This window comes from Pleurodeles waltl, chromosome 10, assembly GCF_031143425.1.
Source record: "Pleurodeles waltl isolate 20211129_DDA chromosome 10, aPleWal1.hap1.20221129, whole genome shotgun sequence".
NCBI lineage: Eukaryota > Metazoa > Chordata > Amphibia > Caudata > Salamandridae > Pleurodeles > Pleurodeles waltl.
This window is the reverse complement of record NC_090449.1, coordinates 132,304,573-132,330,934: the sequence shown is the minus strand read 5'-3', so window position 1 is coordinate 132,330,934 and position 26,362 is coordinate 132,304,573. Positions and strand designations below refer to the sequence as shown.

The 26,362-nt window shown below is 41.9% G+C and overlaps 1 protein-coding gene across 1 annotated transcript in view; it reads right to left on the bottom strand.

Moving 5' to 3' along the window:
- The window catches only part of LOC138261215 (cytochrome P450 3A21-like), a 425,990-nt gene extending 402,536 nt beyond the window's left edge, over positions 1-23,454 (bottom strand). Inside the window, exon 1 of the mRNA XM_069209968.1 lies at positions 23,324-23,454. Within this exon, the coding sequence (XP_069066069.1) occupies positions 23,324-23,394 (71 nt within the window). The 5' untranslated portion in view covers positions 23,395-23,454. The remainder of the gene's footprint in view (positions 1-23,323) is intronic.
- Positions 23,455-26,362: the final 2,908 nt, after the last annotated feature.

Sequence of the window (26,362 nt, the reverse complement as noted above, 5' to 3'; positions counted from 1 at the left end):
TGTTGTCCCCTCAGTTCAATAGCATATTATAGTGCACATATGACTGTGTCATATGTGTACCACTATACAGTATTTTGTACTCTAGTGATTGTTAATACCCACCAACAGGTCAATCTTCCCAATGTCATGGTGGTAAGGTGTGTAGGTCCTTGATCTCTGTCTTCTGCAATGTCCCAAGATTCCTGTCTATGTGCAACATAGAGTCAGCCATATTCTATTCATCACAACTTTTCTAATGGTTCCTCATAAATGACATCAGCATGTGAGGCTGTGATGTCCATCTGACATGTCATATGACTTACAAATTGTGAAGTAACATCAGAGTAGACAACATGAATGTTGCATACCATTGAGGTGTTCCAACATTTCTATGGGCACACACATATTGGTATCAGAAGCTAGGAATGTTCCAACCCTGCTAATGTTCTGTTAGTGGAAAGTGGGCATATTGTTGTAGGCATGACATAAAGGTAATGGTAGCATATTCACAGTTACATTTTTTACAGATATGTGACAACATCATGTATCAATTGAAAGGTTCAGTAATGAATCAATTTTGGAAATAGTTACATCTACTTGCTGTTGCTATGAAGGATGTGGGAAATTAGTACTAGCTGTTTGGGAGCCTAATGTTGGCAATGGCACCTAAGTGGTACAGGTGTGGTAGTGGTACAGGTGTGGTTGTGTCACATACACAAGTGAGTAGTAATGTAAGTGTATCTGGGCTTGTAGCTTGCATCATGGTAGGTGTACCTGTCATGTTAGCAACACATGTGCTTTGGCCCTGAGAATCCTCCCCAGACAGATATAAGACTTGTACAGTATAGGAGTACATATGGCAATACACACTTTTTGACATCTTGTGGTTGTGTGTGGGACAAACGTGTGAGCTAACTTGGCCCTTACTTGACTGATTAAGTTTGTTTTCAGAAGACAAATGACCTAGATGGCTTGGTCCACATTGTATTTTCAATCCTTGATACATCACTATTGGTGCATGTGTGTGTGTGTGACATGTGTTCTGACTCCTTTATCTTAAATAGAAATGTATGGCAATTTGATTTGTTACAGGTTTGCGTATGCCCACTGTGTATGGTTATAAGTATGTGAAATGAAGAAGGGTTAGCTTGTCTATACTAGGCTTGCTTGCCTTTACTTTACAGCAGGTTTTATAGCCTGGTACATGACATCAGAGTAAAATATTTGTACGTAATGAGTCTGTGTTTTTGATTAGTGATAAGCAATTTCACATTCCTAAACTATTGCTTCATTAGTGCTTGGCCATGTTTTTGTGGATAGGAAACCTGTATCATGTGGCAAAGTCACCTTGTAATGGTATAGTCAGCGTGATTGGTCAACGTCATTCATGGTATTTTAGAGGTCAGTTAGGTAGCTTAGCTGGTGTTTAACAATGTTCATATTGAGGGACATACATCATATTTTGTTGTGACATGATGTTGGCACTTTACTGGCACTACCTAGGGGTTTTGGTGAACAGAATGTAATGGAACTTATGTGTACTGCATTTCTGCACCAGCACTGGCAGCTCAAGGAGATGGGGCACAGCCGAGTTGGGAAGCTTCTGGCCATGGAACCTCCAGTCATGAGAACACCGACAGCGAGGGACCAAGTGGCCTGAAGGGCAAAGGGAGTGCCACAGGGGAGACCGGATCAAGTACATCTTCTTCAGTGGCCACTCCCTAGTGGTGGCGGACCCATCTGGGACCACCCCAGTTCCATCTCTGCCCGCCATCCCCCATTCTAACACCACCCTTTCCTGTAGCTCCCCACGTAGTTGTCTGTGCCTGCCCATCTAAGAGGGTGGGCATCTCCTTCAACGCAGGCACCTTTGCCCCAGCCCCTGTTAGCCCTGCTGACCTCAGTGAGGAGGCTATTGACCTCCTGATGTCGATCTCTGTTGATAAGTCGACCATCGTGAATGCCTTCCAGGGACTGGCAACTCAAATCCAACAGAGGAATGTGCACAGTGCACTGGCTGGCCTACAGAGATAATTTCAGGCTCTGGCCTCCACACTGATGGCAGCCAGTCACCCCTTGTCTATCGTCCCCCTCCACCTTCTGCTTCCCAGTCCAAATCCCACCTTCGCCAACCCAGCCAAAGCACACAGGCATGCATCCACCTCAACATCCAAGGGTAACGCAGACAAACATAAGCACTGCAAGGCACACCACCGGCACGCACAAAAACAACATCCATCTGCAGACACAGCAGCAGTCACAACCTGCCCTGACTACCCCCACTATCCCCAGCATCACAGACACAACACCTGTCACACTTGCAGACACCATACCAACAATCACAGACCAGCTAACACACCTATCCTACCCACAGACAGCACCCCAGCAGACCCTCAGACATCCACCCCAGTCACAACACCCGCAGACACCACAACCACTGACACGCCTACATGCAGCACATCCACCATACCTGCAGTCACCACCCCAACAGATAGCCATCCACCCACCATGGCATCCCCCAGCACCTCCACCCCCCCTCAACCCAGACTAAGCCACCTCTGGGCGCACCTGGTCGAAGTTGGTAACTAGTCTTTGGCACACTGGACTTCACGCCTCCACCATGATTAACGACGATCCCCCCTCGAACACCCCAGATCGGTTTGATAGCTGGATCTCTACCACTTTAGACCTAGTATTGCCTACCAAACTAAGAATAAAAAAAAACTACCACAAATCTAAGCCATGGTATTCGTCCTCCTTATTTGAACTTAGGAGAAACTACAAAAAGCTAGAGAGGGCTTGGAGAAAGGACTACAGCTCATTAGGTAAAGAAAATTACAGGCAAGCCATTAGAACTTATCATCAGAATATCAAGGCAGCTCAAACCGCCTATTATAGCAATAGAATAGAGAACCCCTCCAATTCCCAGAAGGAAATTTTTCAGATTTTCAAAGAGCTTACTACTATTCCTGTGCCAGCCTCTCTGCTAGAAGCTTCCACTACACATAGTAATTCTCTAGCAGCTCATTTCCAGGACAAGATTACTAAGATATATGCTGGCTTTTCTTTGGCCCCTCTCCAGAAGTCTTCTGATAAGCAGGTGGTAAACTCCCTTACGGCTGGGCTTCACTAACTATGTTTCTGCCACTCACAGATGTGCAAACTCTTAAATTACTTACTAATATTAAATCGGGTTCCCCCTTGGATCCTGACCCCCCCGGCTATTTTGGTAAAGGTCTCAGATATTATTATCCCTCCTCTGACAAAAATACTGAACAATTCTCTTACCTCTGGCACTCTCCCCCAGTCTCTTAAACATGCCATTGTGAAACCCCTTCTTAAGAAGCCTAAACTTGACCCCTCCATCCTGGATAACTATAGACCCATTGCTCTTCTCCCCATTTTAGCTAAGATCTTGGAGAATCATGTAAATTTGCAACCGATGAGCTATTTTGAGAGTAATGCGCTCCTTCATCTTACTCAAATGGGCTTTAGAGCCCAACACAGCACTGAGTCTGCACTCTTAACGGTAACTGAGTCTGCCCGTCAATTATTAGACCATGGAGGACATGCTGCCATCATTCTTCTTGATCTCAGCGCAGCCTTCGATACGGTTGATCACTCTCTCCTCTGTGACAGACTCTCCAAAGCAGGCATGGGAGGCCTAGAGCTCTCCTGGCTAGTTTCCTTTCTCATAGGAAGAACTTTCCAAGTCTTGGATCGTTCTTTTCTCTCAGATATTGTTCCCTTAACCTGTGGAGTCCCTCAAGGTTCCTCTCTGAGTCCAACTCTTTTTAATATTTATTTATCCTCCTTGGATAAAGTAGTCACTCCCCACAATCTTTCATTGGACACCTATGCTGATGATTCTCAATTAGTGGTCTCCCTTTCTAGTACTGGGTACTCTTCCTCTGCTAATCTAGCCAGCTGCATGAGGGACATCGGCGACTGGATGATTCAATCCAAACTCAAATTTAATGATTGCAAATCTGAAGTACTCATTGTAGGCAATGGCTTTCCAGTATCCCCCCTATCATGGTACTCATAGGCCTTTATCAGCCTCCCTCCGCCTAAAGCACAGGTAAAAAGCCTAGGTTTTGTACTAGACTCCTGTCTTACAATGGAATTACAAGCAAAGAAAATCTCCTCTGTTTGCTTTGGTTTTATTAGATCACTTAGGAAGATTCTCAATCTTCTTCCTGTCTCATCCAGAAGAATCCTGGTCCAAGCATTGGTCCTTTCCCGCCTGGATTACAGGAATTCTCTTTATCTTAGTTCCCCGGAATATGTAGTAAAGAAGCTGCAGATTGTTCAGAACGAGGCAGCTAGACTCCTTACGAACTGTCCCAGACATCTATCTGCCAAGCCGGCTCTGGCAGCACTCCATTGGCTGCCGATCAAACAGCACATAGATTTTAAATCTATGTGTATCACCCATAGAGCTCTACACAACAGAGGTCCATATTTCCTTAGAAACCGAATCTCCATTTATGCTCCTTCGAGACACCTCAGATCATCATCTACTCGGCATATCTATATACCCTGTGTCTACAGATCATGGGGCGGAAACTCTTTCATCATTAAGGCTGCCCGTCTCTGGAATTCCCTGCCTTCCGAACTCCACCACGAACCTTCTGAATCTCTTTTTAGGAAGAGGCTGAAAACTACTCTCTTCAGCCGCTAGCCTGTCCTTCTTGCTCTCCCAAGAACCTTCCTGTACGTTTAGCGCTGGGATGCCCTAGGGTAGCTATGCGCTCTATAAATTCATAAATCTAATCTAATCTAATCTCAGCCCAATTCACATAAACACCCTCACTCACCCACCTGACACCCCCACACCTCAGACACCTCCCACAAACATGCACCCAAAACATCCACACCGACACGTCATACAACGACTCCCCCTCCCTCACCCTCTACACCCAAACCCCCTTCTGATGACCGTCCCCATGTGTCCTAAAAAAACTTTCCTTGCTGAGTTTTACCTTTTCCCTACTCCTTCCCTCCGTGACGCCCCTAAAAAACAGTTTCCCTCCCTAAGGCCATCGCTTCCACCACCAAGGCCTCCCCTACCGCCCCTGCCAGCACCCATCCCCCTCCCCGCCAAAAAGATATCCAGCCGTCCTAGAAAGATCTGACACCCTCCCAAGCCAAAGCCTAATCCCTCCCCTTCCAAGAATATGACTTATATTTATTTTAAGCCATGCCCTATGCTATACCTAAAGATGAAATCTTATCCCTACAAGGTATGGAGAAGTTTGTGTGAGGAATGAAGAGGGATAAACTTGCTAGGAAACTTTTGACAGCACCAAATGACAAAGGAGTCCTGGTGATGCCTGATCTACGGAGATATTACCAAGCAGCACATTTCTGACTCATTCCAGCTGGATTATCAGAGAACAGACAAAAATGCATATTTATTGGCCGAGCAGTAATGGGGAGACTATTATGGAATGTCCTATAGCTACCAAAATAAAATAGACTCAAAAATGCCTAGGCTAGTGAAATCCTGAATTCCATAATAAAACATGGGACATGACTGATATCACACATGGGCTCACAAATTACCCCTCAGCCGTCACTTGCATCTACCAAAACCCTGATTTCACCCCTGCAAATGAATGGATGGCCTTTCAAAGATGAACATGGAAACTGATTTTTTCTGAGCCACAAGAATGAGAACGGAAACATAAAATCTTTCCTACAATGCAATACTAATTTTAAAATCACAGAAATTGACAGATTAACATACATGCAACTATGCCAGTGAGCAACACACCTGACAATGAAAGAAGTGGCAACAGGAGATCTCACAACATTTGAAAATTGCATAATGACCTGCCCCGAAAGTAAAGGAGTGATTTCCAACATCTACAAAATACAGAGAAAAATAAAACAGTTGGGGATTTCAAACACAATGGGAGACAATGCTGGCAAAATATATCTCTGACAGTGAGGGGGGAAACTTTGGAAGGATATAACAAATGGACCCAAACATATCACAATGAGAACAAAGATATAAATTGATGTACCACTGGTATCTAACCCAAGAACAACTAATATACACCTACCTGAATATGCAGGGGACATTTTGGATATGGACTATAGAGGAGGAAGCTGCCCTCCACATATGATGGTCATACAATAAATTGCGTCACCTTTGGAAAAAGGTTCCTACAAAATCCTGTGCCAAATGAACAACAGGTGTATCCAGCACTGAAGACCCAGAAGTGAATGTGCTGGTGCTCAGAGGTTCTAAAGAGTGATGCATGAACAAGGGACTGAGAACACTAACACAACATATACTAACAGCTGCAAAACAGCTCATAGAGGCTACTTGGAAAAATCAAAATGCTCCCACAGTCAATATATGGTACCTGAAAATCTGGAATATACTATCCATGAAAAAAACAATGAATGACTTAGATAATGAATGGAATAAGTTTCAACAAATCTGTCAACCTCTGAATGATCACCTGCTGGACCTAGAAACAAGCTCAACAAGGCCACATGAACATAGAGCATTAGATTTGAGCTATTCTAGAATGCCAGTAACAAAGCAATAGAACATTTGGGCCATTGGTGGGGAAGAGGGACAGCCCTCCCATTGAACTCAGACATTTTCTCTGTGTGCAGGTAGAGAGAGGGAGGAAGGGCATTTGAAGTTTTTAGAAAGGTTGTTACAGGAGTGTTATTGATGCTCATTCATTAAATGGAAAACTGATTACTTTTATCAACCATGAATGCCTATTGTTATACCTGACATCCTTAGGATGGTCTTCCTCCAACGTTTTTGCCTTCCTACTGCACTGTTTTTGACCTAATGTTATATGGAATTAGGACTGCACACTTTACTATTGCTAACCAGTGGTAAAGTGCTTGCTTTCTCTCCCCTAAACATGGTAGTATTGGTGTAGGAAAATAGAGTATTATGTGGTGTGGAGGTTAGACCTCACCATGTAATACTCTCACAATACCTCAAAGATGATCCTTGGATTCACACTAATAAATCCTTAACTCAGTCCTGGTAGAGTAGCAAAGAGAAGTCAGGCTTTACTAGAGGAATGTGTTAAGCATTTCAGAGTAACACTATGGACGATAAGTAATTTACATGCCTCAAGAGAAATCTGACAACATTTATAAAAACCTATTCCAGTCACCAAAACTAACAAAATAGCATACATATAACCAGAGTTATATGTTTTTGAAGCAATATTAAATAGGTGCAAAATAATACATGAATAATATAATAGATCACTGTCCTGAATCCATGGTTCCGCCTCTGGGGTGGCTGCTGGGGTGGATTCTGCAGCCTTGGAATCATTAGAAACTCATCCAGAGTCCCTTTCGGACTCCAACTTGCATCCCATTTCTATATTGTTTGCTACTGAAAACCTGTATTTGTTTCCATGTACTTTAAGACCCATAATGCACTGCCTAGTAGTCAGTAAGACCTGGAATCTGCTGTCCATTGCTTCCTAAGGGAACAGTCCTGCTGTTCCTCTTAACTGGATTCTCTCCTCGAGGACTTGTTGGAGGCTAGAGTTGTACACACTTGTGATCAGTCTTGTACAGCCCAGCCATGTGATTCCGCCCTGAGCTTGCTGCTTCCTGGAACTGCTTATAAGCTGCCACTCGCTGAAACTCCCTCTTTGTGCATTGACGTTTAATCTTTGGTGAACTGGACTTCTTGTTGGTTTGTTTTGCAGTCCTGTTCCTGCTTGCCTCAGCCTTGTTTGCTGTGCCCTGTTCCTGTGCTGCCTGCTATAGATTTTTCCCAGCCCTGTGTGCTGTGCTCTGCTCCTGTTCAGCCTGCTACAGACTTTTCCCAGGCCTGTTTGCTGAGCCCTGTTCCCTTGCAGCCTGCCACAGATGTTTTCCAACCCTGTTTGCTGTGTCCTGTTCCTGTGCAATCTGCTACAGATTTCCCCAGTCCTGTTTGCTTTTGCTTCTTCTTTAGTCTGGATTTTTGTACTCTTGGTGCAGCCCTTGAGCTGCTACCTTTATAATTGTTCCTAGTTTGTTCTTTCTGTTCCTGCTACTATTTTCCAATTACATATTCCCTTTGCTTCTACATTAAATCCTGTAATTTCTTTTTTGTGTCTTAGATTTTGCCCTAGTTTATATTCTTTTTCTCTTTGATTTGTTTGAAGTCTCTAGTTCCCTTGAAGTTGAGGTCTCTTGCTTGTTGCAGTTTCTTAGAATTCTTGTGTATGACTTACCTGCTCTCCAGTTCTTTGCCTTGCATTAGTACTCTTGATGTTCAAGTCTTTGCTTTTTACAGTTTCCTAGAATTCTTGTATGACTTGCTTATTCTCCAGTTTTTCTTCCTTGCATAGCCTGCTTCTGAGATTTTAGCTACAGTTCTTAGGCTTCCTTTCTAGAAATCTTATGTATGTCTTACCTGTACTGAAGTTTTTTCCCTTGTATTAGTTCTCTTGATGTTCAGGTCCTGTACCTGTTACAGTTTCCTTAAATATTTGTATGACTTGCCTTTTCTCCAGTTTTGTTTTCCTTGCATAGCCTGCTTCTGAGATTTTAGCTACTTTCTAGTGCTTACTCTGTTTTAAACTCTTGGGCTATTGTGTCTGGTAAGTGTACTACTAGTCCTCACTTGTGTATAAGTGTTTACCTTTTTACAGGGGTTGGCTCCTGGTTTTCAAATATAGGATATGTTATATTGAGAACAAAACTATCTCCTCCCTATACTAACACTAATATTGAATACACAAATATCATTGACAAAAACCCCATTTTTTACAAACATCGCTAACAAGAATAAAGGAAACACAAATATAGTAAACTATAGTAATTTATAACTGAATATATTGCATCAAAAATATCAAAACCACAACATAGACTACATAATTATCATTAAATTAACTATAACCCCATAGAAATCAAAGGAAAAAATATTAACATTATTTAATAAATAATAAAAAAAATGTAAATATAATATTAGAAATAATAAACATGTCTAACTACACTGTAATGAATGTAGCAAAATGTATAAAGTACAAATAAAATATATATTTTAATCTATAGAACTATTTCATATCTAATATTAATTAACAATATGTTAAAAAGCATTACAAATACAATATGTAAAAAATTATACTCAAGGTAAATGTACATATGAAAATATCATTACAGGAATCTGTGTAAAATATTTAACTTACTAAACTTTATGCTTACTATTATTTTTAATATGAAAATATGTTAAACTAAATTTTAAATTGTGCAATGAAAAATTAAAAAATATATTTAAAAAATGTTTGTGACATTTTTGTTATCATAAATATTGTGATGATTTAAAACAGTAAAACATTAACTTTTACTACAGTAGCCTAAACCAACTAGGGGAAGGTCTTGGACACAACAGGGGTGACATTTACTATTCCCACGCAAATCTAAACCAATTTAAAGAAGGTGTTTGGCACTGAAGGGGTGACATTTACCATTCCTATTCCAATCTACACTAACTTGAGGAAGGTGTTGGGCACTAAAGGGGTGAGGTTTACTATTCCCATTCCAATCTAATCCAACTTGGGGAAGGAGCAGGATATGAAAGGGGTGACATTTACTATTCCCATTCAGGTATAAATCAACTTGGGGGAAGTTATTCCTATTCCAATCTACACTAACTTGAGGAAGGTGTTGGGCACTAAAGGGGTGATGTTTACTATTCCCATTCTAATCTAATCCAACTTGGGGAAGTAAAGGATATGAAAGGGGTGACATTTACTATTCCCATTCAGGTCTAAATCAACTTGGGGGAAGGTTTTGAATATTAAACATATGGCATTTACTAACCCCCCTCCAACCAAAATCAACTTGGAAGGGTGTTGGACACTAAAGGAGTGGCATTTACTATTCACACTCCAATCAAAACCAACTTGGAAAAGGTGTTGGACACTACAGAAATGACATTTACTATTCCCCCTCCAATCCAAACAAACTTAAGGAAGGTACTGTACATAAATGGGGTGACATTTACTATTCCCACTCTGAACTAAACCAGCTCGAGGAAGGTTTTGGACACTAAAGGAGTGACTTTTACTATCCCCACTCTAATCTAAATGAACTTAAGGAAGGTGTTGGACACTACAGAAATGACATTTACTATTCCCACTCCAATCCAAACAAACTTAAGGAAGGTACTGGACATAAAAAGGGTGACATTTACTATTCCCACTCTGAACTAAACCAGCTCGCGGAAGGTGTTGGACACTAAAGGAGTGACATTTACTATCCCCACTCTAATCTAAATGAACTTAAGGAAGGTGCTGGACACTAAAAGGGTGACATTTACTATTCCCACTCCAACCTAAAGAAACTTGGGGAAGGTGTTGGACACTATAGGCACCACATTTACTATTCCCACTCCAAGCTAACTCAACTTAAAGAAGGTGTTTGACACTAAAGGGTGACATTTACTATGTCCACTCCAATCTGAACCAACTTAAGGAAAGTGTTGGACACTGAGGGGGTGACATTTACTTTTCCCACTCCAGAGTAAATCAACTTGGGAAAGGTGTTGGACACTAAAGTGGTGACATACACTATTCCCACTCCAATGTAAACCAATTTGGGGAAAGTATTGGACACTAAAGGGGTAACATTTTTTATTCACACTCAAAACTAAAGCAACTTGGAGAAGGTGTTGAAAACTGAAGGGGTGACATTGCCACTTCCCATTCCAATGTAAACCACCTTGGGGAAAGTATTGGACACTAAAGGGGTGACATTTACTATTCCCATTTCAACCTAAACCAACTTGTGGAAGGTGTTGGATCCTAAAGGGGTAACATTTACTTGCCCACTCAATAAAAAACAACTTCGGGAAGGTGCTGGAGTGACATCTACTATTCCCACCTCAACCTAAACCAGCATAAAAATGCTTTAAAAAAGTAAAGCCTACTTTTTATGCTAAATGAATTTCAACGTTTAACTAAAATATTGTATTTTACAAACCCACAATACCCTATTAATAGAAAAAAATATCAAACTATCAAACCAAGGTTTCCGCCAGTCAGCCCGGGGGAAAACATGCAGCGGCATTGGACTCGACTCCACATGGAGCGGAGTCCAATGCTGTCACACAGGGGGCCTCCCGAGCACCGTCAGAATGAGCACTGTCGGCACCGCAGACAGTGTGCATTCCAAATGTGATGGGGAGGTAGGCCCCTGCATTGCCCATGCCATGGGCAGTGCAGGGGCCCCCTCTGTGGCTTCTTGCACTTTTTCCCCGTCAACCTTTTCATGCCAGTTGAACCGCCATGAAAAGGCTGGCAGAGAACATGGTTGTTATCAGCACAACAGTGCTGACTTCAGTGTCGCCGTGGCTGATTACAACCACAACCGCTGTCATACGCTGGTCAAAATACCATAAATAGAACAAAATCGTAGAAAACCCATTAATTTACATTCACAAACATTAAACAAAAATGTAATACATTTACAATTTTTTATTGAAAAAAACTATATTATATACAAAGACATACCCTACATCTATATTTTTGACATTGATAATATAAACAACACAAACAATTATATGTTTGACTTTAATATTACTTACTTCGATATAAGTGAAGATCCGATATTCTTGACACAATATTTCTGTATCACAATTTTTTTTAATTCAACATTTTGTCCAAACACCAAATATAACATTGCGGGTAATGAGAAAAAACGCTAGTGACAATCGGTCACTTGCAGGTCAAGTTACGTGGAATCCTTACATGGGTATGGCCAGACCACAGCAGTCAGTTCAGTTTTATCAAGCCCGTGGAGTCCGGGTACAGAGTTGTACTGTCTGTCTGTGATGCTCAACGGGAGCCGTGGGGTTGCTGGTTTTACTGCCTACATGGTGCTGCAAGAAACAAGATGCAAAAACATAACAGGGGCACAGATGGTGAGGTCGGGTGTTGGTTGGCGACCAACAAGCCTTGGCAGTGGTAAGCACAACAAAAAGGTATTGGAACTTCACTGGGTCCTGGGGAGTGAGGTAGCAGTCTGAAACTTCGGGTCCTCCCAAAATGCACTGTACCTCCTGGATTTGAGCGATCCCATGGAGGGTCTGATACCCAGTGATTCTTCGGATATGGTGTGGGTTTTTACCTGCAGCTTGCAGATGACTAGTGCCACTAGTCCAAGGGAGTCTGAGGGTTCTTCTGGCTTCCAGAGGGGTTCCTTGTGTTGGGAGTGCTGAGTTTTAGCCAAGGACGAGGGTTGTTCACTCAGTGCCAAGTCTGTTGCCATAGGAACACATTATCCCTCTTTTGCTTTGGTGCAGTGGGCAAAGTCCTGTTGTCAGCAACACAGGTCTCCTCTGGGTCCTTCTTCAATGCAAGTTGTTCAGATCTGAGGTTCTGGTGTCACGGGGTCCCTTAAATCCTAGATTTAGGGTAGGTAAGGGTGTGGGAGCTAGTAGCCAATGGGCAGTTAGTCCCTGCAGCTAATCTGCCCCTGAAGTGACTACATCACAGGGTGTAGGTCACCTTTTCTACTCAGAACCCTCTATTTTGCCACTCCTAAAAATGGCAGAAGAAAAATAGTCGTGTACAGACTGGGCTACTCACCTTAGAGGTGTGGCTAGCCTTCTGGGGGTGTACTCTTCCCTGCATGACTAATTTCCCACCTGCCAGGGTGCAACTGTGCTTGGGGCTGGGAGAGGCTGTTTCCTCCACTGAGAATAAGTCCTGATGCATATCAGAGGTGGTGTAGCCTTTGAATCTCACCGCCTTGATGTGCCACTTGACTTGCTTGCTTGAGAGGAGGAAGATGTGACCTCCTTCCTGCCCAAGCCTTTGTTCCTGACTCCTGGGAGTGATCACACTGCCTGGCAGGAGTTCAGAATCCTGTCTTGGCTGCAGCAGGTGTGGGAAAGCACAGGCAGGTCAGTCAGAGCACAGTGAGCTAGGGCAGCCAGGTGGGCAGTCTCTAAGGTCGCCACCTGGGTGCATGCCAGGTTTCCAGAGCACAAGATTCTTGTCAAGGGGGAGAAGACATGTTGTTTAATACCAAATATGACATATATTAGTGGTACCATAATGGAGCTGCCATTCTTAAAAGTGTCCAGTTGGCAGCCCATCTTATTCTATGGGCCACTAAAACTTATAGTAGTATCTAATAGGGGACACTACTATAGGGACATATAGGCTAGTACTTATATATCTCCACTTTTAATATACTGCATCCTACCTCCTGGGCTGAGAAGGCCTAACATAAGGGTGTCTGACATATATTACAGATAGTGCATTTGACTGTGACACACATGGTGAGGGCACAGTTGAGTTTGAGCAGTTTGCACTCCTTCTGCAGTCTGCAATGGCAGGCCTGCTGTCAGTAGTTTGCTGGGGTCCCCCAGGGTGGCAAAAACCTGTGCTGCAGCCCTGGGGACCCATTTACCACCTTTGCCCTGGGGACCTCGGGTGCCATAAACTAGGGACTTATAAGGGGGCAAAGTGTTTCCCAATTTGGGTTTACCAAGTCAAACATAACAATTTTGGGAGAGAGCAAAGGCACTTGGGTCTGGAGAGCAGACTCCAGTTGTAATAAAGATATCCATAGTCGATGTGTTCTGTTGTCTTTATTTAAGTCCAGGATAAATATCTCATCCACAGGAAAAACAGCCCACAGCTCTCCTCACATCATCTTCCTCCTAGCCCAGTCTCAACCATCTCCACTTAGAATCTCCATCACCACATTCCATGTCACAAGGAGCATTCCGTAGAAAGAGATGGATTGGTTACATAAACTGCAGATGGAAATACCACACACCTTTCCCCCCAAAAGAAACAAAAGAGAAATAGGAAGTAAACATAATAAACTATATACATTTGAGAATAAGAATAAACTATCCCTTAAGATATGATTAAAAACTATAAAACAAGATTCAGAAAAAACACATTGAAAAATCAGACATTTTTCCTCTTCGAGATCACAATGCGATTGAGATTTCATATGCGGCCATCATTAAGTTTTACAGCATTTCTGAACAATTTCATTACACTAAACGGACCCCAGAATTTGCTTTCGCTCTTACCCAAAACAGGTCTTTTAACCAAAACTTCATCACCAACATTCACTTTCACATCACATACACGTTTTGTTCTGTCAAAGTACTCCTTTCTTTTTTTCACTGAATTTTTCTCACACATCCTATCATACTCTCCATGAGACCAAGAAACAGCTTTATCCTTACCCCCAATGACCCAACCAGGAACAAGCATAGTATTGGGTTTCCTTCCCCTGAATAATTCAAAAGGAACAAATCCTGTAGTAAAATGTGGAGTAAAGCGATAAGCTATCAAGAATTTTTTCAAGCCTTCCTTCCAACATCTCCCTACAGCTACCTCCAACTGCACACACTCCTTCACGCACCTATTAAACCTTTCAACAATACCATTCCCTTCAGGATGATACAATGAGCACAATTTGTGCTTTATCCCCAATTTCTTCAGATAACTTTCCATTTCCTTGGACACAAATTGTGGACCATTATCAGTTAGGATGGCATTGGGAAAACCCTCTCGAGCAAAAACTTCTTCCAGAAGATTGATTATTCTTTTGGTTTCAACACTATTAACTATACCAATTTCCACCCATCTGGAAAATTGATCAATTAAAACCAAAATATAACAGCTCCCAGCAGGTGATGGATCACTCACAACAGCCTTGTTAAGATTCCTTAAGTCGATACACAGCCTGATGTCCCCCGAGGGCTTACGTGCGACCACAATGGGAGAAACCCATTCTGAAGCCTCAACAGGTTCAATGATCCCATTCTGACACAGATTATTCAACTCTTTCTCCACATCATCCCTCACAGAAATCGGTATTGGCCGTACCTTACAAGCCACAGGAATTGCACCATCTTTGAGTTTGATGTGATGTACATATTTGGTGAGACACCCTAGAGTGTCACTAAACACATCCCTGAATTCATGCACAAAGTTTGGTACACTTTCCTTATTGACATCTGTAGATATTTCACACACACCACACATATTCTTAACAAAGTCTTTTTTGAGCAAAACAGGTGTAGAGTTATTAGGATCTAAGATAACCTCGAGTTCTCTTTGATGAGGCCAGCTTAAGACACTGTCCCCTTTTACTGGAACATAGATCTTGGCACTAATGGAGCTTGACTTGAAGATAATTTCAGATTCAAAGTATCCCCTTAGCTCTATGGTTTGACCACCAGAACCCCCTGGGATTACATCAGGATCTTCCAATTTTATGTTGTGACTCAAATACTTGTCAAATATCTCATTTGACATCAAGGTTAACCATGCTCCAGAATCAAAGAGAACTTCACACTTTATACCACATATTGTTACAGTGTCTCTCGGATAATTCTTCGTTTTTCCTTGCTCATCAACCATCAATATGCAGTCCTGTATCATTTTGACTGCAGAATCCTTCTGTGACCTACAGCATTTGGCAAAGTGCCCACGTTTCCCGCATCCTTTGCATATAGCATTAATAGCAGGACACATTTTGAAAGATGCGAAATGCCCAAAATTTCCACACCGAAAGCATTTGGTATCCTTGAATTTAGGTCTCTGAATTTGTGTTAGTTTTGTGTCATCACTTCCTCCTTCGGTTTCTAATGCGTGACTTTCCTGTTTCTCATTTTTATGAAATATCTTATTTACTGGAGGAAATTTTTTTCTTTCCAATTCCCCCACACATGCTAAGGTATGTTCCACACTTTTGGCAATTGTCACAACTTCTTGCAGAGATGGATCATCCTTACTCCAAAGTTCTTGCCTAATTTTGTCACTTGAGCATTTAAGCATGAATTGATCTCTTATACGTTCTTCAAGCGTTAATCCAAATTTGCATGTAGCTGCCAATTTTCTTAAGGTAGTAATGTACTCTTCAATAGATTCATTTTGGGCTTGTTCCCGCATACCAAAGTGATAACGCTCTAAAATCGTGCTAATCTTAGGAAGATAGTGCAGATCTAGTTTTTTTATGCAAAGTTCAAATTCATTTAAGTCCGTTCCATCATCTTCAGGCTCAGGTAAAGTTTCAAAAATTTCTAGTCCTTCACATCCTAAACAATGCATGAGAAGAGAAACTTTCCTCTCATTTGATAATGATGAACTACATACTCTTGTATAGTGCAGAAAATACTTTTTCCATTTTGACCATATAATAGGCGCTTCACCAGGTACTGTCAAGAAAAACGGAGGTGGAGATATATTTTGCATTATTTTGTACAGAAAAAATAAAAAATAAATAAATAATGAAATAAAATAAAATAAAAATAATGTTCTTCCTTATATATATTATGTTATTGTTATTTTCTTATGTATTTCCATACAATTACTATAAGATGTTTTGTAAAATATCAGACTCATTAGTAAAGTTCAAACGTGAAGATCATTTTCTAAAGGCAGTTCATCTTGTATTGTGTTCAAGCCGGGCAGAATGGTGCTGGTGAGACTGACTGGTGAGTTAAATTTTATTTCTTGCTTATTGTTTTTCTTACTTTCTCCTTTGAATGTCCGGTTTCCAGTAATCAGTATCCTCTTAGATACTGAAACTAACGCATTCACAGTATTCAACTGTGAAACGTGTTAAAAATCAATAAACGGAAACGCGCGAACAATAAACGAGGCACAGACAATGTGCTGCGCGCTGAAAGCAGGAAACTGAAAGAGCGTGCGCTAAACAAACACGCCGCGCCCGAGTGCAGGGCGCACGAGGATGCCTGAAGTGAGATGGAGCGTGATAGCGCTCGTGGCAAGAATCCAGTTAATTTTAAACACAAACAAAACGCCGAGGAGTTGCACGCGCTTGTCCTGTTTAAGAAACGTCTTGTCCTTGTTTAAAGCGCGTAAAATCAATGAAAGTCAATAACAAATCCTTAGACTCCAATACGCTTTATAACAACATTCAAATAAAGCTTTTCTTCAGGAACTTATTAGAATAATAGAATTTCACAGTCACTTAAGATCCATCTTTTCTCCTTATTTTTATATCGATATCCTCAATACCTTCTCTTTTGAATGATCCAAAATATATTAAAAAAGAACAGGATGAACTCACCAGAAGGCGATTATAAAATTAGTAAGATATGATCCAACTGTCAAAGGAGATCCAATGGTAGGACTGCTGTGTTGAGATATCCTATTGAACACATCCCACCCTCGTCGCCAGTGTAATAAAGATATCCATAGTCGATGTGTTCTGTTGTCTTTATTTAAGTCCAGGATAAATATCTCATCCACAGGAAAAACAGCCCAAGGCTCTCCTCACATCATCTTCCTCCTAGCCCAGTCTCAACCATCTCCACTTAGAATCTCCATCACCACATTCCATGTCACAAGGAGCATTCCGTAGAAAGAGATGGATTGGTTACATAAACTGCAGATGGAAATACCACACCAGTGCACTAACAGAGTCAAAACCATCAACATTTGGAGTAAAACTTGTGGGGGTGACCATACAGAAAGAGACACATTCCTACAATTGGATCATCCCCAAATGGCGTATTTAATTTACATAAAAGTCCCAGTAAAGTAGTACTACCTCTTCCTAGTCCTATAAATTAAATGCTACTACTGAGCCTGCAGCACTGATTGAGCCACCCATTTGTGTAGCCCTTCAACCATGGCTCAGGCCTGCCATTGCAGAGCTGTGTGTGCAGTTTAAACTGCGATTTCGACCTAGCAAAATAAACCGTTCGCCATGCTCAAACCTTCCCTTTTTATACATAGAGTTCACCACTAGGGTAGGCCTTGAACAGCCCAGAGGGCAGGGTGCAATGTGTGTGAAAGGCCGGTCATTTACTTTTACATTTTACATTTCCTCCTACTGAAAAACTCTTAATTTCGATTTTCACCACTGCAAGGCCTACAGCTCCCAACGGATAACATTGAAATTACCTTATTACATCTTATAAATGTAATTGCCATTTGGGAAAAGATAATGCCTTCAAGTTTGGAGTCTCTGTACCTGGAATCCTAATTTAAAATCCTAATTTATGGTGAGGTCGGATTTTAAATTACTATTCTGCAAACACCAATTTTATAAAGTTTTCATTTTTCATACCTTAGCCATTTGGTATCTGCTGACTGTCTCCGATCACATGACTGGATGTGGTTGACATTTGTGCATTTCTCCAAGACAGCCACACACAATGTGAGCTTAGGTGTGACCTGATGGGCCATCCTGGGCAGTATGGGAGGGAGTAGCTTTGCCCAGCCTCACTTATGCCTGCATAGGCTGTGTCCTGTCCCCACAGAAAGAGATTCATACTCTCCTGCAATTATTCTGAATCCATGGCAGGAACAGTGGGGCATCTGTACACTTCAAAGGCATGCCTTAAGAAGTCTGCCACACTTCAAAGGTACAACTGGGTATAAATTAATACTTCACCTCAGACACCACTATTACAGTACACTTCTGGACCTGTGGATACTCTGCCAGGAAGAAGGACTGCTGTGCTGCTGAAGGAAAGCCACCCTGCTGGATTGCCACTTTGTTGTGCTGTCCTGCTGCCCCTTGCCTGGGTGAGAAGGATTGAATCTGCATCTCTCTTGAACCTAGAATCCAGAGTGACTCCAAGGGCTAGTTGGTTGGCATCCTGATCTGAAGACTCAGGGACATTAAAGACTTCCAACAACCCTTGCCACTCCAGTGAGCTTGGAGCAAGGACAGGGGAGGCAGGGCATCTGTACATTTCAAAGGCTGCCTCTAGAAGCTTCTTCCACCTTTCAGAACCCGGGCACCAAAGAATAAATACTGGACCCCAAACCCTACCAAAGCAGGTTCTACTGGAACCAAGGACACACTGCCAGGAAGAAAGACTGCTGTGCTGCCAGGAGGGACTGCTGCTCTGCAATCACATTGCTGTGTTGGCTTACTGCTACTGCTGTAGGAGAGACCGTCACTTTGTGGTTTACTCTGCTGTGTTGGTCTACTGCTTCTGTCCTGCAATTAGGGTCTGGGCTTGCTCTCTACATCCTTAAACCCAAGAATCTCTAAGGGTTTGTTGTCTTGCCCCCTGTTCTTCTGCAGTCTCAAGGACATCAAAGACTGCACAGCTCACCTGCTACAGCACATGGACTCTTTCATCTGTGAATCTACCCTGCCAAGTGGTGCCACCCCAGTACTGGACCCTTGGAAGTGGGCCTAAGGTGCTCTACCTTCTGTGATTTTCATTGGAATCTCTACAATGCAACGCAAAGCTTTGCAAAGCAGCACTGCGCAGATTGCACACCACGATTTAAGGTACTGCTTTCAGCAGACCCAAGTGGGTCTGAATGTGTGACTTTGTCTGGATCCAGATTGACCAGATAACCACCTTAACCCTTTGGGTGCGGGCGTCGGCCACTGGCTGACGCCCGCACTACCTCCGCACTACCTCCCTGGTGCGGGTCACGACCAGTGGCTGACACCAGGGAGGGGGGTTAATAAATCCTCGGGTGCGTCGCACCCGAGGATTTATTTTTTATTTTTTTAAACCCCGGGAGACACAGAAGCTTTTCTGTGTCTCCCCCTGCCCCCCACCAGCACCTTTGGTGCGCTGACGTCACTTTGTTGATTTCCCCATCGGAGCAGGAAGCGGCCTTGCAGCCGCTTCCTGCTCCAATGGGGAAAACAGAAATGTGAGGAAAATTTGTTTTTTTGCCAAATGTTGAGGTTTGCAAAGGATTCTGGGTAACAGAACCTGGTCAGAGCCCCACAAGTCACCCCATCTTGGATTCCCCTAGGTCTCTATTTTTCAAATATGCACAGGTGTGGTAGGTTTCACTAGTTGCCAGCTGAGCTAGAGACCAAAATCTACAGGTAGGCACTCTGCAAAAAACACCTCTGTTTTCTGTCAAAAAATGGGATGTGTCCACGTTGTGTTTTGGGGCATTTCCTGTAGCGGGCGCTAGGCCTACCCACACAAGAGAGGTATCAATTTTATCGGGAGACTTGGGGGGAAGCTGGGTGGAAGGAAATTTGTGGCTCCGCTCAGATTCCAGAGCTTTCTGTCACCGAAATGTGAGGAAAATGTGTTTTTTTAACCAGATTTTGAGGTTTGCAAAGGATTCTGGGTAACAGAACCTGGTCAGAGCCCCACAAGTCACCCCATCTCGGATTCCCCTAGGTGTCTAGTTTTAAAAAATGCCAAGGTTTGCTAGGTTTCCCTAGGTGCCGGCTGAGCTAGAGGCCAAAATCTACAGGTAGGCACTCTGAAAAAAACACCTCTGCTTTCTGTCAAAAAATGGGATGTGTCCACGTTGTGTTTTGGGGCATTTCCTGTCGCAGGCTCTAGGCCTACCCACACAAGTGAGGTATCAATTTTATCGGGAGACTTGGGGGAACGCTGAGTGGAAGGAAATTTGTGACTCCTCTCAGATTCCAGAATTTTCTGTCACCAAAATGTGAGGAAAATGTGTATTTTTTAACCACATTTTGAGGTTTGCAAAGGATTCTAGGTAGCAGAGCCCCACAAGTCACCCCATCTTGGATTCTCTAGGTGTCTAGTTTTCAAAAATGCCAAGGTTTGCTAGGTTTCCCTAGGTGCCAGCTGAGCTAGAGGCCAAAATCTGCAGCTAGGCACTTTGAAAAAAACACGTCAGATTTTAATGTAAAAATGTGATGTGTCCATGTTGCGTTTCCTGTTGCGAGCATTAGGCCTACCCATGCAAGTGAGGTACCATTTTTATCGGGAGACTTGGGGGAACACAGAATAGCAAAACAAGTGTTATTGCCCTTGTCTTTCTCTACATTTTTTCCTTCCAAATGTAAGACAGTGTGTAAAAAAAGACGTCTATTTGAGAAATGGCCTGTAATTCACATGCTAGTATGGGCACCCCGGAATTCAGAGATGTGCAAATAACCACTGCTTCTCAACACCTTATCTTATGCCCATTTTGGAAATACAAAGGTTTTCTTGATACCTATTTGTCACTCTTTATATTTCAGCAAATGAATTGCTGTATACCCAGTATAGAATGAAAACCCATTGCAAGGTGTACCTTATTTATTGGCTCTGGGTGCCTAGGGATCTTGATGAACCTACAAGCCCTACATATCCTCGCAACCGGAAGAGTCCAGCACACGTACCGGTATATTGCTTTAAAAAATCTGACATTGCAGGAAAAAGTTACAGAGTAAAACGTGGAGGAAAATGGCTGTTTTTTTCAGCTCACTTTCAATATTTTTTTATTTCAGCTGTTATTTTCTGTAGGAAAACCTTGTAGGATCTACACAAATGACCCCTTGCTGAATTCAGAATGTTGTCTACTTTTCAGAAATGTTTAGCTTTCCGGGATCCAGCATTGGTTTCACACCCATTCCTGTCACTAACTGGAAGGAGGCTGAAAGCACCAAAAATAGTCAAAATGGGGTATGTCCCAGTAATATGCCAAAATTGTGTTGAAAAATGTGGTTTTCTGATTCAAGTCTGCCTGTTCCTGAAAGGTGGGAAGATGGTGATTTTAGCACCAGAAATCCTTTGTTGATGCCATTTTCAGGGAAAAAACCCACAAGCCTTCTTCGGCAGCCCTTTTTTCCAATTTGTTTGAAAAAAACAAAATTTTCAGTGTATTTTGGCTAATTTCTTAGTCTCCTCCAGGGGAAACCACAAACTCTGGGTACCACTCGAATCCCTAGGATGTTGGAAAAAAGGACGCAAATTTGGCGTGGATAGCTTATGTAGACAAAAAGTTATGAAGGCCTAAGCGGGAATACCCCAAATAGCCAAAAAAGGGCTCAGCACTGGGGTGAAAAGGCCCAGCAGCTAAGAGGTTAACGCTTTGCGCTTCTTTGCGTTGTTTTCACCTAAATATTTAAATTAGCATATTACAGGATCTACTTATTGGATTTTTGTTGTTTTGGACTTGTTTTAATCAGATAAATATGAATATTATCTATTCTTCTTTTGTGATGTCTTTCACTGTGTTATTGTAATTGTGTTGCCAAATATTTTACACACTGCCTTCAAGTTAAGCCTGACTGCTCTGTGGCAAGCTACCAGGGGATGAGCACAGGTTAATTTAGGGTTTCTATCTGACTTACCCTGACTAGTATTGTGGTCCCTACTTGGACAGGGTGCAAACCTTTGCCAACTAGAGATCCAATTTCTAACAAAGGAATTGATTGAAATAGAAGAAAACAGGAGACAATCATTCACAGCTGGCCAAACACTAAGCTTCTTTCCTGGAAAAATAGAAATTAGTTTTGTGCCCTAGGAGATGAATGGATAGCTCAGCGGTTTCATGCAACTGTTGTAGAGATAAGTCTGAACCTAAGCGGCGCAGGTTTGAACATCCTGTTAGAATAACAGATGTCATGTAGTGGTTGCATGGTAGACCTCAATACCAGAAGACCTTCAGTCTTGGCTTTTACGCGTAACAAAATTGTGTGATCCTGGGGAAATCACTTTATCTGGCCAAGTCTCTTCTGTACAGCCACAATATTGAGTGCCGCAAAAGTCACTCCATAGTCCGTGGCATGAAAGAACTATAAATGCACTCTCAACCTCTGAATGGAGGTGCAGTTTTTGGAGCCATCTATTATAAAGAATAAAATGCCATTGTTTTCTGTAAAAAGGACTGTGGAAGACATCTTGAGGTTCTGTGGTCTTAATGAGGCACAAGGGATTATGGGCCACAGTGGGTCCCCTGCTGAGCAACCTCATAACGTGCACTGTGTGCTGTGTAAACAGTGAGCATTACGAGGGTGCCGGTGGCCCCTGCGATTACGAGACACCATCAATGCTGCCACCACTTTCCTTTTGGGCTGACCGGTAGAAACCTTGGTTTCCGCCTGTCAGCCCAACAGGAAAGTCATAATGGGGGCCGGCGGAGAGGTCACCCCAACAATGGCAGCCGCCCTGTCTGGAGTTTGGCAGAGGGGTGTTGCCGTCCGCTAAACTCATAATCAGGGCTTATGTCTTCTTCCTCTCTGTGATCATAAAACTCTTTAGTGATCTGCAATATCCTCAAGATGATCAGTACTGTATTTAGTGTATAATACTAATAATACATTTATATCGCACACGACAAACAGGTATCTCGGATTTTAATAACAGATGTTTTTACACAACACTCATTTGTTCACTTTGGAAAGATAAAAGGCTGAGCCAGCCCTGCCTGATAAAACTTGTGGCTAGCAAGTTTTGAGGCCACATAGCACTGCAGCTGGTGTTCCAACTACTGAGCTATTATAATAACTAAATGTTGACGAATGTACCGTTTCCCATCCTCTTCCTCCTTCTAACCTCTGCCACCCTCAAGCAAGGACATTTAAGCTAGATGAATTTCATGAAAATCATTTGCGGTTCCTTTAAGTTGGACACCCTGGTAAAGAATCACGGTGTAGTACTTACAGAAAAAAGAGCGTTATGAGCACGACGAGGAGAGTCCACGTTTCCACGGAGAGGTTAGGAAGAAATTCCATGGTGCCTGGTAGAGTCAGCCCTGTCTTTGCCCACTGGCTCGCACCTGACTGAGGTGAATGTTGTCTACTCAGCTGTTTGCTTGGAATGTTTTCAGTGGCTCAGAGGGCCAGTTCTTGTAGAGTCCGTCAGTGTCACCGATTGGTCCATAGGTAAACCAATTGCAATGTTGCTTGTCTCTAGGTATGCTAATTTCTCTCGTGCAGGATTCCTTACCTAAACATACCAGATTACATAAGCCTACGATAAATGCGTGTGTCCCAAGTGTCATGACTATTTAACTAAAATATACTTCTCAAACGCTGCTTCATTTTTAACTAGTAAATAACATTAGTTAAGTGTGTCGCCTTGATATATTTATATACATTTATGAGATATTAATATAAATTCACAACTATTTTAAATATAACCAAGAACTTAATTTCACCTTTCACTTTGTTTAGGTAGGTAAAATAATGTCTATCGATCTGTTTGCTACAGTGTTTTGAAGCAGTGGCGTACTACACCATATTTACATTCCCCTGATAAACTCATGCAGTTACAGCCAAACAAGAACTAAACTTCCCAAAGAGGCAAGTTATGAAAATAATCAAACCAGCCTTCAAGTGAGGGTAAATTACATTTGTAGGGAGGGAAGAACCAAGGGGTCTGACTTGGTTCTAAAAGCCAAAGAATCAGCTGTCAGCAAAAGGTCCATGTAAATGTTATGGGAATTGTCACGTACAAATATGATAACGACTCTTTCAAATTAAAAATAGTTTATTTATTCAATTTATGTTTCGATATCGTGAATTAGATTATATCTCTGCGTCATAAATTAAAATTAATCGATTTTAAAGTTTAAACCATAGTTTATTTGGTCAGAAAAATATTAAATCAAAAGAAAGGAATATGTAAACAATATTCCAGAATATATAAGAACGTAATCTAAACCATGAAAGAAAACAACATTAAATATATTGCCATTGTTTCAATAACAGAATAATCTCAAAGAGAAACATTACAAAAGGTAAATGAAAAATTGCACTATTATATTCGATCTAGCATAAGCATTTACTATTAATAAATACACAAACAAACTGTGACTTCGAAGGAGAGGAAATACTTGTGGAATTTAAGGAAACAAGAAAGTAATTGGTAAGTTTAAGCAAGAGAAGCTTCATGGCAGCTTGTGTACCTCTGTCGGTGTTTGACAATTGATTCCCATACATTTAACTAGTTGGGATAAATACATCGTGACTGGAGACCACAAATTGGAACGAAAAAACAATAAGAGAAGGTTGAGATACATAGGCATTATCCAGTCGATGGTTGTAGCAAGCACTGTACCACTTATCCTTACAAAAACACATCTGAGGCTTTCTTCCAATGTTTAGTAATTTGTTGAAATGCTAGAGTGAGCAACCAATAAACCAAACGTAAATCAAACGAGGAAGAGGTCCATATGTCAGCTAACTTGCCTAAAATACAAGACTAATGCAAAAAGGAAAAGCAGTGTGAAATATTTGCTTAATTTTATTCAAAATTTTGTGCCAGAAAGCATCAGTAGTTGGAAAAATATAATAGTTTTCAAACATGATCTTTTGCCCATCTACATTCCCTGACAATACTTTCACGAGTAAGTCAAAATGTGTCTTTTTGTATTGTGCATTATATATATGAGTGATATTGTTAATCTATGTGATGTAACTATGCTTGCGGCAGACCACAGAATTTGGTGAATTGCAAAAGATAGAATTTTAACCCGTTTCCTAGATAAACACAGTTCAGCTGTTGAATATGTTTGCATCTCTTCCGTTTAACACCAAACACAGGGGCATATTTATACTCTGCACCGAATTAGCGGCATTTGTTTTACTCTAATTCGGTGCAAAAACTAACTCCATACTTATACTTTGATGCTAGACCCATCTAGCGCCACATTTATGGAGTTAAAGTCATTTTTTGGAAGTGGAGACCTACCTTGCCTTTATGAGATGCAAGGTAGGCGTTCCCGTGCAAAAAATTACTCCATGGCCTTAACGCCATATTTAGGGGCATGTTTATACTCTGGGGCATATTTATACTCTGTTTGCAACAAATTAGCGTCATTTTTTTTACTCTAATTCGGTGCAAAACTAACTCCATATTTATACTTTGGTGCTAGACCCGTCTAGCACCAAGGCCCTGATTTATACTTTTTTTGCGCCGCATTAACGTCATTTTTTGACACAAAAGTGGCACAAACTTACAAAATATTGACCTGTATTTATACGTTTTTGGTGCAAAACTGCACTAACTCAGGGGCATAGTTATACTCTGTTTGCGCCAAATGTGCGTCACAATTTTTGATGCACATTCAGGGCAAACCTTGCCCCATATTTATACTTTCACGCCCGACCCCGCGGACGTCAAAAAACCTCTGTGTGCGTCATTTTTTGGATGTGGGAAACCCCCTTGCGTTAATGACATGCAAGGTAGGCGTTCCCGTCCAAATAATGACTTTAAGGCCTGTGCGCCTTATTTATACTCCCGCGTCATTTTGACGTACAGGAGGGGGCGGGCCTTAAAAAAACGGCACTGGTTTGCGTCAGAAAGTATAAATATGGGCCTCAGTTTTGCACCAAAAAGTTTAGCACCGCTTGCACCATTTCTGTGCACTAGCCGGGCACCATATTAATGGAATTGTGCAAGCCGGTTCAAAGGGTAGGCTAGAGTAAAAATAAAAAAATGACTTTAGTCGGGTGGGGCTGGCAGTATAGGAGAAGAGGGTTTAGCACCAAAAAAATGACTTTAGGCAGGTTAGAGTAAAACAAAAAAATGACTCTAAGCAGATTAGCATCATGTTATGGTGCTAAACCTACCATGCCACATGACTCCTGCCTTAGAAAAGGCAGGAGTCATGCTCACCGCCCCAATGGCCAGCACAGAGGACAAGGGTCCCCTGGGCATGGCCATTGCACCCTGTGCCATGTATGGGGGCCCATTTCA